Source organism: Argopecten irradians, chromosome 5, assembly GCF_041381155.1.
Source record: "Argopecten irradians isolate NY chromosome 5, Ai_NY, whole genome shotgun sequence".
Lineage (NCBI taxonomy): Eukaryota > Metazoa > Mollusca > Bivalvia > Pectinida > Pectinidae > Argopecten > Argopecten irradians.
Window position 1 is genome coordinate 12,205,259 of NC_091138.1, and position 20,542 is coordinate 12,225,800.

Here is a 20,542-nt window from a genome sequence, read left to right on the forward strand (position 1 = left end):
GGAATGATGTTACGGTAAATGAAGTTATTGCTGGATAACGTCATTTCAGCGGAAAGATTACAAAGAGTTACTTTCCATCACCACTGGAGATACTAGTCCCGCACAAACGTTATCGGGCATCACATGGTACGTGAATTAGTCCCATTTTCTAGAGGTCTTATTAAACTTGTGTTTGTTTTTCAAGGTACATATATATACCCTATGTAACTTTATTTATTGAGTTATCTCCCTTATGAACCAACAGCATTGCCTTCCTTGAATTAAAAAAGTCTAATGTATACGTATCATATAGGATTATCTACATAGCAAAAACAAATTATAAATTTTTGGATTAAAAGATCTAAATAAATATTTTCTTTATATACCACATATATACTTTATTTGATGGTAGTTTACTTATTTATTGTTTTTGTCAAAAGTAAGCTAAAACATGTATATGTAAGGTAGTTTTCAAGTTGTACTTAATGCTCGCTATCTATTGATTCACACATACACTGAAGGATTTTAACTTCCTGGATTGCTTTTTGTCTCTAAAATAGATTAATTGTGATTCCCTTTTATAATATGCAGGTCTGTGTTGTATGGTAGAACAAAGCTGTCACAGACATAAAACCTGAAACACAAAGAGACAATGCTACTGAATTAACACACAACAAAGGCGTTTCAGGAGTATTGTGCAGTTTAAATAATGCACATAATGTGTTATACACATTTTGACCATGGGTTCTGAAAACTGTTGGATATGTGTTTAATACTGCTTTTAAATACCAGAACACAATAATACATTTGGTAGACATTACATGTTTTAATTCAAGACCTTCATTAGATTGTGTGCTGGTAAGCTATAAAAAAGTTTCCTTGTTGAAATACCAAACACTGTTCAGAGCTCCATATAGTTATTTTCATTTTCATTTCTGACTTTACTAGAATTTGCAATAATAGAAACTTTTTAACTTTGTTCCAAATAACTTCTCATTAATGTTGTGGTCAAACCATAGTCTACCAATAGCTTTTCAGCCTTCTATATAGATCTGGATAATGGCTGAATCTTAGTTCATAACTCTTGGAATGCAGGAGATATGGAAGAGAAAATGTCAGACTTATTATCATTTTAATAATTACTTTGTCAATATGACCTGTAATTTGCTAGGGTCACAAATGAGGAGTAGTGAGGGATATTCATTAGCTAGCCATTTACTTATAAATAACAGTTTTAGGTGTGCTTTATTGAAGCTATGGACATGATTATTGAAAGTTTTGATAAAAAGTAAAGGAAAAAATTACTTCATATTAATCTTTGTCTTTTCTGAGTTAAACAAATTTGACCTAATGGGGTCTAATTGTGAGATCAATAGTTATGACTAGACAGGATAGTTATATAATAACATTCATGTAACGGTCTAAAAACCATTCTTCTTCAACTCCTGTTTTAACTTGATTACTCCACCACGGACACCTATATAAAAGGCAGGTAGTATAAAAGTGGACTATTTGATTGTGGGTGCCTATAGTTAAGTGCTTTGTGAACATATCCAGGATTGGATACGTAATATTACAAACATACTATCTTTTGTAGATCTAGAGGTTTGGTTCCATATTGAGGCGTACCGTATATATAATACTGTAAGTTTGCTATAAGGAAGAAAAATTACTGAAATTGTAAATACAGCAAGAACTTCACATTTTGTAATTGTATTTCTCACTTATTAGGTAAATTGTTTTTCTGTCTTTTATGAAATTATTTGATGCATAATCATATTTTCCTTATTTTCATATTTAGTCAGTTTGATTTATAATCAAATTCAGTGAAGTGAAGCTGATGCAATGTCTACTGTTTTACCAGTAGTCTTACATGCACTTTTGCATCACAATGGTATAACAGTAAGGTGCATGATATTCTACCTATAGCCCTCCACCTCTGGGTCATAGTGGCAGAGTGGTAAAGGTGTCCGACATTTTATTTCAAGCACGTCACCTATTCGTTACAAAGACGGAGTGGTTAAGGTGTCCATCGCCTCTGGGACATAGTGTCTGAGTAGTAAAGGTGTCCGACATTCTACACCAAACCCTCCACCTCTGGGTCACAGTGGCAGAGTTGTTAAAGTGTCCGACATTCTACCTCGAACCCTCCACCTCTGGGTTACAGTAGCAGATTTGTTAAAGTGTCCGACATTCTACACCAAACCCTCCACCTCTGGGTCACAGTAGCAGAGTTGTTAAAGTGTCCGACATTCTACACCAAACGCTCCACCTCTGGGTCACAGTGGCAGAGTTGTTAAAGTGTCCGACATTCTACACCAAACGCTCCACCTCTGGGTCACAGTGGCAGAGTTGTTAAAGTGTCCGACATTCTACACCAAACGCTCCACCTCTGGGTCACAGAGGCAGAGTTGTTAAAATGTCCGAAATTCTAAACCAAACCCTCCACCTCTGGGTCACAGTAGCAGAGTTGTTAAAGTGTCCGATATTCTACACCAAACCCTCCACCTCTGGGTCACAGTAGCAGAGTTGTTAAAGTGTCCGACATTCTACACCAAATGCTCCACCTCTGGGTCACAGTAGCAGACTTGTTAAAGTGTCCGCGTTCTACACCAAAAGCTCCACCTCTGGGTCACAGTGGCAGAGTTGTTAAAATGTCTGACATTCTACACCAAACGCTCCACCTCTGGGTCACAGTGGCAGAGTTGTTAAAGTGTCTGACATTCTACACCAAACCCTCCACCTCTGGGTCACAGTAGCAGAGTTGTTAAAGTGTCCGACATTCTACACCAAACCCTCCACCTCTGGGTCACAGTAGCAGAGTTGTTAAAGTGTCCGACATTCTACACCAAACGCTCCACCTCTGGGTCACAGTAGCAGAGTTGTTAAAGTGTCCGCGTTCTACACCAAAAGCTCCACCTCTGGGTCACAGTGGCAGAGTTGTTAAACTGTCTGACATTCTACACCAAACGCTCCACCTCTGGGTCACAGTGGCAGAGTTGTTAAAGTGTCTGACATTCTACACCAAACGCTCCACCTCTGGGTCACAGTAGCAGAGTTGTTAAAGTGTCCGACATTCTACACCAAACGCTCCACCTCTGGGTCACAGTGGCAGAGTTGTTAAAGTGTCTGACATTCTACACCAAACGCTCCACCTCTGGGTCACAGTGGCAGAGTTGTTAAAGTGTCTGACATTCTACACCAAACGCTCCACCTCTGGGTCACAGTGGCAGAGTTGTTAAAGTGTCCGACATTCTACACCAAACGCTCCACCTCTGGGTCACAGTGGCAGAGTTGTTAAAGTGTCTGACATTCTACACCAAACGCTCCACCTCTGGGTCACAGTGGCAGAGTTGTTAAAGTGTCTGACATTCTACACCAAACGCTCCACCTCTGGTTCACAGTGGCAGAGTTGTTAAAATGTCTGACATTCTACACCAAACGCTCCACCTCTGGGTCACAGTGGCAGAGTTGTTAAAGTGTCTGACATTCTACACCAAACGCTCCACCTCTGGGTCACAGTGGCAGAGTTGTTAAAGTGTCTGACATTCTACACCAAACGCTCCACCTCTGGGTCACAGTGGCAGAGTTGTTAAAGTGTCCGACATTCTACACCAAACGCTCCACCTCTGGGTCACAGTAGCAGAGTTGTTAAAGTGTCTGACATTCTACACCAAACGCTCCACCTCTGGGTCACAGTGGCAGAGTTGTTAAAGTGTCAGACATTCGACATTCTACACCAAACCCTCCACCTCTGGGTCACAGTAGCAGAGTTGTTAAAGTGTCTGACATTCTTACACCAAACCCTCCACCTCTGGGTCACAGTAGCAGAGTTGTTAAAGTGTCCGACATTCTACACCAAACGCTCCACCTCTGGGTCACAGTGGCAGAGTTGTTAAAGTGTCCGACATTCTACACCAAACGCTCCACCTCTGGGTCACAGTGGCAGAGTTGTTAAAGTGTCTGACATTCTACACCAAACCCTCCACCTCTGGGTCACAGTAGCAGAGTTGTTAAAGTGTCTGACATTCTACACCAAACGCTCCACCTCTGGGTCACAGTGGCAGAGTTGTTAAAGTGTCCGACATTCTACACCAAACGCTCCACCTCTGGGTCACAGTGGCAGAGTTGTTAAAGTGTCCGACATTCTACACCAAACGCTCCACCTCTGGGTCACAGTAGCAGAGTTGTTAAAGTGTCCGACATTCTACACCAAACGCTCCACCTCTGGGTCACAGTAGGCAGAGTTGTTAAAGTGTCCGACATTCTACACCAAATGCTCCACCTCTGGGTCACAGTAGCAGAGTTGTTAAAGTGTCCGAATTCTACACCAAACGCTCCACCTCTGGGTCACAGTGGCAGAGTTGTTAAAGTGTCCGACATTCTACACCAAACGCTCCACCTCTGGGTCACAGTAGCAGAGTTGTTAAAGTGTCCGCGTTCTGCTCCACCTCTGGGTCAGTGGCAGAGTTGTTAAATGTCTGACATTCTACACCAAACGCTCCACTCGGGTCACCTCTGGGTCACAAGTCCAGTGGCAGAGTTGTTAAAGTGTCCGACATTCTACACCAAACGCTCCACCTCTGGGTCACAGTGGCAGAGTTGTTAAAGTGTCTGACATTCTACACCAAACGCTCCACCTCTGGGTCACAGTGGCAGAGTTGTTAAAGTGTCTGACATTCTACACCAAACGCTCCACCTCTGGGTCACAGTGGCAGAGTTGTTAAAGTGTCTGACATTCTACACCAAACGCTCCACCTCTGGGTCACAGTGGCAGAGTTGTTAAAGTGTCCGACATTCTACACCAAACGCTCCACCTCTGGGTCACAGTAGCAGAGTTGTTAAAGTGTCCGACATTCTACACCAAATGCTCCACCTCTGGGTCACAGTGGCAGAGTTGTTAAAGTGTCTGACATTCTACACCAAACGCTCCACCTCTGGGTCACAGTAGCAGAGTTGTTAAAGTGTCCGACATTTCTACACCAAACGCTCCACCTCTGGGTCACAGTAGCAGAGTTGTTAAAGTGTCCGACATTCTACACCAAACCTCCACCTCTGGGTCACAGTGGCAGAGTTGTTAAAGTGTCTGACATTCTACACCAAACGCTCCACCTCTGGGTCACAGTAGCAGAGTTGTTAAAGTGTCCGACATTCTACACCAAACGCTCCACCTCTGGGTCACAGTGGCAGAGTTGTTAAAGTGACGACATTCTACACCAAACCCTCCACCTCTGGGTCACAGTAGCAGAGTTGTTAAAGTGTCCGACATTCTACACCAAACGCTCCACCTCTGGGTCACCAGTGGCAGAGTTGTTAAAGTGTCGACATTCTCACCAAACCCCACCTCTGGTCACAGTAGCAGAGTTGTTAAAGTGTCGACATTCTACACCAAACGCTCCACCTCTGGGTCACAGTAGCAGAGTTGTTAAAGTGTCCGACATTCTACACCAAACGCTCCACCTCTGGGTCACAGTGGCAGAGTTGTTAAAGTGTCCTGACATTCTACACCAAACCCTCCACCTCTGGGTCACAGTGGCAGAGTTGTTAAAGTGTCCGACATTCTACACCAAACGCTCCACCTCTGGGTCACAGTAGCAGAGTTGTTAAAGTGTCCGACATTCTACACCAAACGCTCCACCTCTGGGTCACAGTAGCAGAGTTGTTAAAGTGTCCGACATTCTACACCAAACGCTCCACCTCTGGGTCACAGTGGCAGAGTTGTTAAAGTGTCCGACATTCTACACCAAACCGCTCCACCTCTGGGTCACAGTAGCAGAGTTGTTAAAGTGTCCGACATTCTACACCAACCGCTCCACCTCTGGGTCACAGTAGCAGAGGTTGTTAAAGTGTCCGACATTCTACACCAAACCTCCACCTCTGGGTCACAGTAGCAGAGTTGTTATCAAACTCACCTCTGGGTCACCAGAGTTGTTAAAAACGCATTCCAAACCTCCACCTCTGGGTCACAGTAGCAGAGTTGTTAAAGTGTCCGACATTCTACACCAAACGCTCCACCTCTGGGTCACAGTGGCAGAGTTGTTAAAGTGTCTGACATTCTACACCAAACCTCACCTCTGGGTCACAGTAGCAGAGTTGTTAAAGTGTCCGACATTCTACACCAACGCTCCACCTCTGGGTCACAGTAGCAGAGTTGTTAAAGTGTCCGACATTCTACACCAAACGCTCCACCTCTGGGTCACAGTGGCAGAGTTGTTAAAGTGTCCGACATTCTACACCAAACGCTCCACCTCTGGGTCACAGTGGCAGAGTTGTTAAAGTGTCTGACATTCTACACCAAACGCTCCACCTCTGGGTCACAGTGGCAGAGTTGTTAAAGTGTCCGACATTCTACACCAAACCCTCCACCTCTGGGTCACAGTAGCAGAGTTGTTAAAGTGTCCGACATTCTACACCAAACGCTCCACCTCTGGGTCACAGTGGCAGAGTTGTTAAATGTGACATTCTACACCAACTCCCTCGGTCACAGTGCTGTAATTCTACACCAAACGCTCCACCTCTGGGTCACAGTGGCAGAGTTGTTAAAGTGTCCGACATTCTACACCAAACGCTCCACCTCTGGGTCACAGTAGCAGAGTTGTTAAAGTGTCCGACATTCTACACCAAAAACAGTGCAGTTGTTAAAGTGTCGACATTCCAAACCTCCACCTCTGGGTCACAGTGGCAGAGTTGTTAAAGTGTCCGACATTCTGCCTTTACACCAAACCTCCACCTCTGGGTCACAGTGGCAGAGTTGTTAAAGTGTCCGACATTTTACACCAAACGCTCCACCTCTGGGTCAAAGTGGCAGAGTTGTTAAAGTGTCTGACATTCTACACCAAACGCTCCACCTCTGGGTCACAGTAGCAGAGTTGTTAAAGTGTCCGACATTCTACACCAAACGCTCCACCTCTGGGTCACAGTGGCAGAGTTGTTAAAGTGTCTGACATTCTACACCAAACGCTCCACCTCTGGGTCACAGTAGCAGAGTTGTTAAAGTGTCCGACATTCTACACCAAACGCTCCACCTCTGGGTCACAGTAGCAGAGTTGTTAAAGTGTCCGACATTCTACACCAAACGCTCCACCTCTGGGTCACAGTGGCAGAGTTGTTAAAGTGTCCGACATTCTACACCAAACCTCCACCTCTGGGTCACAGTGGCAGAGTTGTTAAAGTGTCCGACATTCTACACCAAACGCTCCACCTCTGGGTCACAGTAGCAGAGTTGTTAAAGTGTCCGACATTCTACACCAAACGCTCCACCTCTGGGTCACAGTAGCAGAGTTGTTAAAGTGTCCGACATTCTACACCAAACGCTCCACCTCTGGGTCACAGTGGCAGAGTTGTTAAAGTGTCTGACATTCTACACCAAACGCTCCACCTCTGGGTCACAGTAGCAGAGTTGTTAAAGTGTCCGACATTCTACACCAAACCCTCCACCTCTGGGTCACAGTAGCAGAGTTGTTAAAGTGTCTGACATTCTACACCAAACGCTCCACCTCTGGGTCACAGTGGCAGAGTTGTTAAAGTGTCCGACATTCTACACCAAACCCTCCACCTCTGGGTCACAGTAGCAGAGTTGTTAAAGTGTCCGACATTCTACACCAAACGCTCCACCTCTGGGTCACAGTGGCAGAGTTGTTAAAGTGTCCGACATTCTACACCAAACGCTCCACCTCTGGGTCACAGTAGCAGAGTTGTTAAAGTGTCTGACATTCTACACCAAACCCTCCACCTCTGGGTCACAGTGGCAGAGTTGTTAAAGTGTCTGACATTCTACACCAAACGCTCCACCTCTGGGTCACAGTGGCAGAGTTGTTAAAGTGTCCGACATTCAGTAGATTCAACACCAAACGCTCCACCTCTGGGTCACAGTGGCAGAGTTGTTAAAGTGTCCGACATTCTACACCAAACGCTCCACCTCTGGGTCACAGTAGCAGAGTTGTTAAAGTGTCCGACATTCTACACCAAACGCTCCACCTCTGGGTCACAGTGGCAGAGTTGTTAAAGTGTCGACATTCTACACCAAACCCTCCACCTCTGGGTCACAGTGGCAGAGTTGTTAAAGTGTCCGACATTCTACACCAAACGCTCCACCTCTGGGTCACAGTGGCAGAGTTGTTAAAGTGTCTGACATTCTAGTTCAAACCCTCCACCTCTGGGTCACAGTAGCAGAGTTGTTAAAGTGTCTGACATTCTACACCAAACCCTCCACCTCTGGGTCACAGTGGCAGAGTTGTTAAAGTGTCTGACATTCTACACCAAACGCTCCACCTCTGGGTCACAGTCAGAGTTGTTAAAGGTTGACATTCTACAACAGTGGCAGAGTTGTTAAAGTGTCCGACATTCTACACCAAACCTCCACCTCTGGGTCACAGTGGCAGAGTTGTTAAAGTGTCCGACATTCTACACCAAACCCTCCACCTCTGGGTCACAGTGCAGAGTTGTTAAAGTGTCCGACATTCTACACCAAACCCTCCACCTCTGGGTCACAGTAGCAGAGTTGTTAAAGTGTCCGACATTCTACACCAAACGCTCCACCTCTGGGTCACAGTGGCAGAGTTGTTAAAGTGTCCGACATTCTACACCAAACGCTCCACATCTGGGTCACAGTGGCAGAGTTGTTAAAGTGTCTGACATTCTACCTCATGCGCTTCACCTCTGGGTCACAGTGGCTGAGCAGTTAAGATGTCTGACATATGCATTCTACAACAATCTCTTCACCTCTGGGTCACAATTAGCAGAGTTGTTAAAGTGTCCGACATTCTACACCAAACGCTCCACATCTGGGTCACAGTGGCAGAGTTGTTAAAGTGTCTGACATTCTACCTCATGCGCTTCACCTCTGGGTCACAGTGGCTGAGCAGTGAAGATGTCTGACATATGCATTCTACAACAATCTCTTCACCTCTGGGTCACAATGGCAGAGTGGTTAAAGTGTCTAGCATTCTATCTCAAGCGCTCCACATCTGGGTCACAGTGACTATGAGTGGTTAAAGTATCTGACATTCTACAAATAGGCCATTCCACCTCGGGGTCACAGTGGATGAGTGGTTAAAGTGTCTGACATTCTTCCATAATTCCTCCACTTCTGGGTCACAATGGCAGAATGGTAAATGTGTCCGACGTTCTACCTCAAGCACTCCACCTCTGGGTCAAAGTGGCTGAGTGGTTTATGTGTCAGACATTCTACCACAATTCCTCTGTCTTTGGGTTGTGGTGGCTTAGTGGTTAAAGTGTCTGACATCTTACCACCAGACCTGACCACCTCATGTCATGTTTAAAGTTGTGTAATGATAAAAAGTTTATTCAATCTAATTAATTGTTTCTGATGCTGATAAGAAATTTGTTCCTGTTTTGAAAAAAGATAAATATTATTTATTTCAGCTTCATATGAATTAAAAGACAATATTAAGACAGAATTAAAAAAGTGAGTTATTTTTTACCTTATTAACCCCACTACTCAGTGCTGTACTTTAGTTTACTGATAACTCTGTCATTTAGTGACTTGGCAGCCCTCCTCTATTCCCATGTATACAGAAGTGGTGATTCACTAGTGTAGATCCAGATTCTTACATCATGAGCCAGGCAACAGCTAGGCTAGTATGGTTAGCTTTTAAACTGATCATAAATCAAGCCAAAGCAGTACCCAAATAATGTAAAAATATTGTTCAAGATAATTTATTGTGACAAGAAAACATTAATTTCCTGGTTATATCACATTAACATGTGTAACTTTATATCTCGGTATCCGGTATGTCTTTGACAGGAATTAAATATAGCTATGCATCAAACAACAATATTAATTGTGTCACATGGTACACATATATTCATCAAATCATGATTTAACATATTTCTTTTTATATGTATTTGTATAACATACATATATATATATATATATATTAAGCCATAACTTTTAAAATAGCCAGAAAAATATTAATCCTGCCTATTTTTATAATAGTAAGGCAACATTTCTGGTATTATCAGTAATATATCTGTCAGTTATGCTAACTTGTTATAGAAATATTACCTACTCATAGTTTTTAAAAGAAATTTAATCAGTGAAATTGTGACTTTTTAAAAGAAATTTAATCATTGAAATTGTGACTAAGTCTGAGGTAACTTATTACAACAGAGCTTTGGATTTAGAGGATCAGTACACATACCTACATTTGTTATCACTATCCTGGATCTGTAGTGGGGTTAATTCTGTAGGATGTTTAACCAACGAAGCTTCAACTTCATGTTGTGTTGGTGAACCATGTGTATTTTACTTACAGATTACACCAGGAAATGATTTGTGGGGCTAGTTTACTGTTTACTTACAGATTACACTAGGAAATGATTTGTGGGGCTAGTTTACAAAACGTGCACAAAAAGCCCAATATCTTATAATCCTTAGTGTTTAATATAGGAACTGTCAAATTTGTTTGATATATTTTTTATGATAATGGAAAAGATCTGTGATGTATCTAGCTATTTTACAGCTGAGAGCAATGTTCAGTTGGTAATAAACATCCTAGGCTGAAAAAGGAAGAAAAGCAGAGAAATACCTTCTCAACTTTCATAAGGAAACATGCACATTGTATACACTATGTAAATAATCTTCTAAAAGTGATATGCTGACTCTCTGATACTAAAGTATTTTTTGTACATGCACTTTATGTATGTGTTGCTAATATAATATGCACTATGCATCATATGCATACAGATTTTTGAATTCAGGGTTTTTGGTTTCTTTTGTTTTGTGCTCCTATTTTTAAACCAAAGTTTTTAATTCTATGTAGTCCAAGAGATAAAAGCTAGTAAGAAGCAGAGTCAGAAATGTGGCTGATAGCGAGCTATTCCTTTATTTACATCAGCTTTCTGTCGTGATACATCGTGCTGTGTCCCAATATATGGAGGCATGTTTTTTTATTTGTTAGATATTTTCAGTTTTAAATTGTGTTATATTTCAAGTACTGGTTTATTGTCTAATTGTCCTTTTTTTCTGTACTTGCAGACGTGTGTGGCTGATGGCGAGTGCCCAATGTAAATGATCAACAGTCGATACATCTACCATGTAGGGGGAGAGGTTGGTCAGTGATAAGTGGTCAAGGCCCAAGTCTAAGGAGACAAGTGACCAGTGAAACTAACACTATTGGATTAGTTTGAGTGTCCACACATACTGCCAAAATGCTGCAGCAGATTCTCCAGGAGATGTACATAGACCCAGAACTTCTGGCTGAACTCTCTGAGGAACAGAAACAAGTCCTCTTTGTTAAAATGCGAGAGGTAAGGTTTTATATTGCCTGTTGCATCACTTTATTGTTTTGTGTCTATAAAGTATTGAAGATACATGTATGATATTTGACTTGCATTTATCAATTACAGTTATGATATATATCATAAATATCTCCTGACATCTACTCTGTAATTTGTAGGAACAAGTACGCCGATGGAAGGAGAGTGAGTTGAAGCTTGAAAATGAGGATAAGAAAAATCCAAGAAAGAGAAAACCAGGTAAATACATGATAGTGAAGGGGATAACAATATTTTGGTAGGTATGTAAGTTGGTAGCTAGTTACATACATAGGTTCCTGTAATTATTTTTACAAATAAATGCCTACAGATACCTGACTATCTTGGTTTATATAAGACTATTGATGATCTACATTACACGGTATGTATTTCCAAAATGTTGTCATATGATCTATGTTTCATTCATTACATCTATAGTATTTAGTATATTTGTAAGGGAGAACTTAAAGAATGACATGTGAATGTGTTACAGGACGGAAAGGTTTTGTGAAGTTCCTCGAGGGCAGTGATGGCCATGAATGGGTATGGGTAATGGGAGATCATCCTAATGACAAAAACATAGACGATATCTTAGAGGAGGAGGCGAAGACTGAGGCGCTCAGAAAGGCAGAGTTAGAAATGGAGAAGCTCAGGTACACAATCAAATTTGGCTCATGTTTAATTTCCATTGTTTTGTTGTTTTCCCATAACAACATATCCCTGCTGTCAGTCTCTGCATTCAGTCAAGTTGGTACCCTGATTCTTGCCTATAAGTTAAGTTAAGTAAAATTAGAAATATTTTCATGTTATTGAAACACTTAATTTAAGGTCAGATGGACAATGTAGGTATCATCTACCTCCCAGAATATTCATAAATTTGTTTTTAGCTATTCTTATGCTGTCAAAGCTATCTCTAAAGACCACTCAAGGGAAAAGTAGTCTCTATAACCAAGTGGTCTTTATACACAGATCAAATTGTGTTATTATTTCCATTAGGGGCGGTACAAGTGATATGCAGGTAGTCTTTATATAGAGGTGGCCACTAAGGCAGGTTTTACTTTACATTATAAAGTAAATAACTTACTAGTCACTGTTAACCAAAACTGAAATTCTGGCATTGCATATAGGGTAAATATTTATACACGTATAGAACTTGCTTTTATCTGGTGTGCATTATCAATTAGCAGGAAATATTTAAGAAATTCCTCTTCACGATATGACACAGAAAATACTTTATCAATTTAATGTCTGCACTTCCTTCATTATGCCTTGTCATATACACTATATACATGTACAAAGTCTTTCAGTTTTAAATTCTGATCAATGCACTTGGTTTAGAGAATCTGATTAAGTTTCATCAACATTCCAAAACTTCGGGAAATTCTGTTACTTTGTGTAAATTTTGCTAGGTTCTAGAAAGTATGAAGTATTACAAGTAAAAAGAAAAGTCTTAAGTTAAAAAATCAACATTTATTCCAGTCCTGTAATGCTTCCTATGTAACATTTTAAGGGATATTATAATATTATAATGTTAAGGACTACTGGCAGAGTTTGAGCCTTATTATCTAACTTTGACTTTTTCTGATGGATTAACCATACCCTTATCACAAAAATAGATAATTCTAACAGATGTCAAAGTGAAGTAATGAGTTTTCTTTATTTGTAGACAACAGGAGGAAAAGGAACTGAAAGTAAGACTAGAGCAGGAACAACATGATGTTGAACTGGCCAAGAAAAAAATGGAAGAGGATATTAGGTACAGAGACTATCTCTGTTGGCATACCAGCTGTCATAGTTCACTTTGTTTAACTTAACATTTAAGGTCATTTAAGGTTTGCAAGTTTTCAATCTGATTAAAATACAGATCCTTATTATCACTCCATTGTCAAACAAATTTATAGTAAGGATCTGTATTTTAATCAGATTGGACCAGGTTTATAATGAAAATCGAAGTACCTGGAGAAAAACCTCCAGCCTGTGGTCAGTGCCTTAGAACGGTGTTGGATTTGAACTTTCAACCTGAGTCTGATATTACTTTCCTGAGTTATTGTGGAATGATATAATTTTACATGGGTCTGTAAAATAGTAGAGTTATTTATGTGGAGTTGGGGGTAAATTGATTTACTAAAGATGTATGACTGTCTGTGTTGGGTTTTGATATATAGAGACCAGTTTTATCATATTTATCAAGTAAAGGCTATAATTACTGGCCACAGGTTAAAGATATTTCGCCGAGTACACGGTACTCTGGTTTCCCCCACTACCCAAATTCATAATTACTTTTGTTTACTCAAATTACCAGAACAGATAATAAAATAAAAGAAATCTCGGTCCGATATTGGATCATCTGGCTGATATGCCATGTGCCATAGAGTTTATAATTACCATGTAATATTGCCTAAGTAAAATTACTGTCTGTCTAATGCTAGCTATAATTGCTTACTGATGGTTATTTACCACTGTTCCTGTTGTGTAGGAGGAAGAAGGAGGAAGCGGAGATGTACCAGTCAATTAAGGAAGCGAGGATAGTAGCTCAGCGACTCGAGGAGGAAAAGAAAAAGGAGGAACAAAAACGTGTGGAAAATCTGAGAGTAAGTATTAACACTTCTGCACCTTTATTCAGTATAGCTCCCTATCACCTCCAATCTGATCTGAAATAATTTCATAGTATTTGTTTGCTGTGAACTGAAGGAAAGGTTTGATCTGCATCCGAAACAGGCTAATAATTAGATAGATTAAAATCATCTTTTTATAGGAAAGAGCTTTATATTACCATTTAATATTAATGAGCAGTTAACTTCGAACTTCTTTATACAATGTTTAAATTGTTGTGTATGAAGCTATTGTGGTAATCCATTTGAGGTGTGTGGTTCACAGCTAACAATTCTATTCATTGATTTTAATTAACTCTTCATATCTGAAATCACTTTTCAACAATGATGTTACACATGTCTTATCAAATTTATACTGGACAGTTTGTTACATTGTAATGTATTACTAGGATCTGGCAAATGTTTACAACGGAAAGTGATTTACAGATACTGGGTTATCTCCCTTGGTCCATGTCTCAATTTCCTTTGCATTCCTACTCTGTATCAAAGTAGCTCAAAGAAATCATGGGTGGCAGATTTTATAGACTCATGGATGGCAGATTTTATAGACTCATGGGTGACAGATTTTACAGACTCATGGGTGGCAGATTTTATAGACTATGTTACATATCTGACACCTGTGGGATATAACAGTGGTAAAATCCTATATATATATACCACCCTAACCGTGGGTATTCCACCTTACCTTGGTATTTCACATGCAATCTGACCTTTTCCTTTACCCAGCTAAGAGCTTGCAAGAAATGTGAGGATCTCCAACAGGTATCAGACAACATTAATATTTTGAGTAAGGCGCCGCATGCAGTAGCCAAGGGCAGGACTGATCAGTCTTCTTCTGTTCAACTTAAAAATGTAAATTTATTTATTTTTATTATGGCAGATGCATGGGACGATTTTGGCAGTATACGCAGTGCATGATCTTTGGGAATTCATACACACAATTCTTTGTTTGTTTTGAGAATGTTTTATTCTGATGGTTCATGTGGATCAACCATTATATTCATTTGTAAAGAAATTGATTGATGGTGAAAGCTAGTTATCATTACCTAGAAATACTACAGCTTCATAAAAGCATTCTTCTATCAGAATTATGTTTCTATTTGATAAAGCTGTCTCTCCTTGGAAAGGCTCAAAATATCAGTGAATCCATTTACTGTTTCAATATTTACATTCTATATGTTTATCTTACTGTGGGAGATGACATTGACCTTATTTAACCAATAGAAATGTTTATCATTACAGTAAAAACCTGCTTTAATCAGTCCATAGTTGTTTTAAAAATGTCAACCCAAATGATGCTAGTGCTGAATTAAATTTGATCTACCGGTAGATCTGTCTGTTGGTTTCAAAATCTTCTTTTGATATGAAAATGAAAAAACAGAATATTATTTTAGAAAATGCTACATTTTTTTGAAAGCTTCTAATTGAAGTCAGAATTTTTTTTTAGAGTATAGAAACTGTAAATCTTGTGATCTTAACGGGACAAATCGTGAAATGAATAGCAGTCATCTGACCTTTAAGGCAGGTTTGAATGAATTTTATTAATGCATTGGGTACATATTCTGCAATATTTATTTTTTTTTTGTACTAAATACCACTTTGTAATGCATCAAAGTAAATAAGAACCTATTATTATACTGATAATTATACTGTATAATTTTATTTATTGTCTAATAAACTAACCTACGCAATAAATTGACACAAGTTTAGGATGGGTTTGAAATACAACTTAAATTCGGTCTAACTTCCAGAATATTTTTATGTTTATGATACAACATCAAATTTTAAAAAGAACAATCGAAATTAACAATAACAAAAGACAAAACATGGCACAAAATCTCAGTATAATGAAAACCATAAAACTCAAATTAGTCAAAGATTTATAACCCAATATGCAGTGATATATATGTATAGATATTTTGGGTTTTTTTTTTAAGTTTGTTTGGGAGGGGGATTATATATTTTTAAACACAGTGAACAATGTTTGGAAGATGAAGTAGATGAAGAGCATTGTGTGCTTTGCTATACATGTATTGTGAACCATACAGAAAATGCTTTGGCTGTTTATGTTGTGTTAATGGGTCTCTTAGTAACTGGAAACAAGCTACTGTTTACATTGATGCAGGGTTTCAATAAAGTAGAGGATGAACTGATTCTCTGGAGCCAGAACTATGAGTTGGTGAACTGACATATGGGGGAAAGACGCCTGTATACAATGTATAGAAACTTTCTAGCTCTCAGTCAGAGTCACTGGGCTGAGTGACCAGTCTGTATACAATGTATAGAAACTTTCTAGCTCTCAGTCAGAGTCACTGGGCTGAGTGACCAGTATTTACTAATACAAAATCAGGTGAAGGAACTTTTTAATGTTGATCCTAACTCTTGGCTGTCTGTATTTTATATGAAGGCTAAGATAAATGACATCAAAACTAATCAAACTGACTTATATATTTGGTTTATGGAGATCACTGAATTCTTGAAATTTATGAAGCTGAATGGAGTTAACAGCTCAATCCTTATAAAACAATGAGAGAAAATTAATTAGACCAATTAGTCATATTTTGCTTTCATTATATGTCTCCACTATACTGTAGGTGAGGTAGCCACAAGCTGCTACAGTTATTTTAACAAAGAAGCTTCCAATTTACAAGTTGTAATTTAGCTTATAGTTCCTGCTGACCACACATGCTTACTGAATGATTTGCTGTGAAAGCACTAGATTAAGATTCCTGTTCACAAGTTTGATATAGGAGGCCATATATGTGCAATTATTTTGAAGTATTTATGCATTTAGTTTGTACAAATGTTATGAAAGAAATTTAAATCTAAAAGAACATGTTTTAGAAAATAAATCAGGCTTCTATTGAGATTTATTTATTATTACTGTTGACTTAAAAAAATTCTTTAAATTTCATTTGAACACTTGGCATCACTAGTTTAATTGTTGTAAAGCTTGTGTTTTCATCAAGATTATCATTGTTAATATAAGTGCCCTGTCGGTGAAACCAAAGAGGACTATAGTTGGAGTTTCATTACTGTCAGGCCAAAATCTGTTCTATCCTTTTGCAGGAGGTGTAATTTTGCAAAGTTTTCATAGGAAAATTGCATGTCATTTTCTAATTTCTTGATTGAACCAATTTGAAACATAACCTTTGGGTTTGAGGCATGCAGTCTTATTACATTGATATCAATATAATACATGTATATATATAGTTACAGTATCTACAAGTTTAATTTAGCTTCATACTGCGTATGTGACTGCAGAAACGTGTGTGTAAATGGATGGGAATGCAATTTTCTAGATTTGATAAATATCTTCTACATTGTTTTATATTTCAATTTAACTTAGTTTCTTTTGTTGACAATAACAAGAAGCTTCATTTTATAGATGTGCTACCAGTGTTGGAGAATGTGTCTTTTTTGTCAGATGATGAATGATAAGACATATAACATAATGCAAACACTAAGACATATAACGTAAGGTTAACACTAAGACATATTACATAACGTAAACACTAAGATATATAACATAACATAATCACTAAGACATATAACATAATGTAAACACTAAGACATATAACATAATGTAAACACTAAGATATATAACATAACATAAACACTAAGACATATAACATAACGTAAACACTAAGACATATAACATAACATAAACACTAAGACATATAACATAATGTAAACACTAAGACATATAACATAACATAAACACTAAGACATATAACATAACATAAACACTAAGACATATAACATAATGTAAACACTAAGACATATAACATAACATAAACACTAAGACATATAACATAACATAAACACTAAGACATATAACATAAACATAAACACTAAGACATATAACGTAATGTTAACACTAAGACATATAACATAATGTAAACACTAAGACATATAACATAATGTAAACACTAAGACATATAACATAATGTAAACACTAAGACATATAACATAACATAAACACTAAGACATATAACATAACATAAACACTAAGACATATAACATAATGTAAACACTAAGACATATAACATAATGTTAACACTAAGACATATAACATAACATAAACACTAAGACATATAACATAATGATAAAACACTAAGACATATAACATAAGTAAACACTAAGACATATAACATAAGTTAACACTAAGACATATAACGTAATGTAAACACTAAGACATATAACATAATGTAAACACCAAGACATATAACATAATGTAAACACTAAGACATATAACAATAACTAAACACTAAGACATATAATATAATGTAAACACTAAGACATATAACATAATGTTAAACACTAAGACATATAACGTAAACACTAAGACATATAACATAACATAAACACTAAGACATATAACATAATGTAAACACTAAGACATATAACATAATGTAAACACTAAGACATATAACATAATGTAAACACTAAGACATATAACATAACATAAACACTAAGACATATAACATAATGTAAACACTAAGACATACATATAACATAATGTAAACACTAAGACATATAACATAAGTAAACACTAAGACATATAACATAACATAAACACTAAGACATATAACATATATAAGTAAACACTAAGACATATAAATAATGTAAACACTAAGACATATAACATAATGTTAACACTAAGACATATAACATAATGTAAACACTAAGACATATAACATAACATAAACACTAAGACATATAACATAATGTTAACACTAAGACATATAACATAATGTAAACACTAAGACATATAACATAACATAAACACTAAGACATATAACATAATGTAAACACTAAGACATATAACATAATGTAAACACTAAGACATATAACATAATGTAACACTAAGACATATAACTAATGTAAACACTAAGACATATAACATAATGTAAACACTAAGACATATAACATAATGTAACACAGACATAAACTAAGTAAACACTAAGACATATAACATAAAACACTAAGACATATAAATAATGTAAACACTAAGACATATAACATAATGTAAACACTAAGACATATAACATATGTAACACAAGAATGTTAACACTAAGACATATAACATAAGTAACACTAAGACATATAACATAATGTAAAACACTAAGACATATAACATAACATTAAACACTAAGACATATAACATAATGTAAACACTAAGACATATAACATAATGTTAACACTAAGACATATAACATAAGTTAACACTAAGACATATAACATAACATAACACTAAGACATATAACATAATGTAAACACTAAGACATATAACATAAGTTAACACTAAGACATATAACATAACATTAACACACTAAGACATATAATATAATGTAAACACTAAGACATATAACATAATGTAAACACTAAGACATATAACATAATGTAAACACTAAGACATATAACATAACGTTAACACTAAGACATATAACATAACATAAACACTAAGACATATAACATAATGTTAACACTAAGACATATAACATAATGTAAACACTAAGACATATAACATAACATTAAACACTAAGACATATAACATAACATAAACACTAAGACATATAACATAATGTAAACACTAAGACATATAACAATAACATAACACTAAGACATATAACGTAATGTAAACACTAAGACATATAACATAACATTAACACTAAGACATATAACATAATGTAAACACTAAGACATATAACATAACATAAACACTAAGACATATAACATAATGTTAACACTAAGACATATAACATAATGTAAACACTAAGACATATAACATAATGTAAACACTAAGACATATAACATAAATTAACACTAAGACATATAACATAAGTAACACTAAGACATATAACATAACATAAACACTAAGACATATAACATAATGTAAAACACTAAGACATATAACATAATGTAAACAATAAGACATATAACATAATAGTAAACACTAAGACATATAACATAATGTAAACACTAAGACATATAACATAACATTAACACTAAGACATATAACGTAATGTAAACACTAAGACATATAACATAATGTAAACACTAAGACATATAACATAATGTAAACACTAAGACATATAACATAATGTTAACACTAAGACATATAACGTAATGTAAACACTAAGACATATAACATAACGTAAACACTAAGACATATAACATAACGTTAACACTAAGACATATAACATAATGTAAACACTAAGACATATAACGTAATGTAAACACTAAGACATATAGTGTAAGTAAACACTAAGACATATAACATAATGTAAACACTAAGACATATAACACAATATAAACACGAAGACATATAACGTTAACACTAAGACATATAATGTTAACACTAAGACATATAACGTTAACACTAAGACATATAACGTTAACACTAAGACATATAATGTTAACACTAAGACATATAACGTAATGTAAACACTAAGACATATAACACAATATAGACACTAAGACATATAACGTAAACACTAGGACATATAACATAATGTTAACACTTAAACATATAACATGACTTTAACACTAGATCACAAGGTTGTAGAATTCTGACGCTGAAGGCCACGGTGGCTGAGTTGCTAGGCTGTTTGACCTAATAACACTAGCTTTGCACCTCTGAAATTTAAAACCCCTGTGAGGTACTTGTC

The 20,542-nt window shown here is 37.1% G+C and overlaps 1 protein-coding gene across 8 annotated transcripts in view; it reads left to right on the forward strand.

Moving 5' to 3' along the window:
- The window catches only part of LOC138322876 (SH2 domain-containing protein 4B-like), a 39,260-nt gene that overhangs the window by 6,199 nt on the left and 12,519 nt on the right, over positions 1–20,542 (forward strand). For 5 of the 8 annotated variants that reach the window (XM_069267070.1, XM_069267071.1, XM_069267065.1 and 2 more), the window contains exons 2-7: positions 10,979–11,250; positions 11,400–11,478; positions 11,750–11,909; positions 12,923–13,012; positions 13,733–13,847; positions 14,595–14,720. In XM_069267070.1, coding sequence (XP_069123171.1) covers positions 11,152–11,250; positions 11,400–11,478; positions 11,750–11,909; positions 12,923–13,012; positions 13,733–13,847; positions 14,595–14,720 — 669 coding nt within the window. In that variant the 5' untranslated portion in view covers positions 10,979–11,151. The other 3 variants (XM_069267067.1, XM_069267066.1, XM_069267073.1) reach the window with 3 other exon arrangements.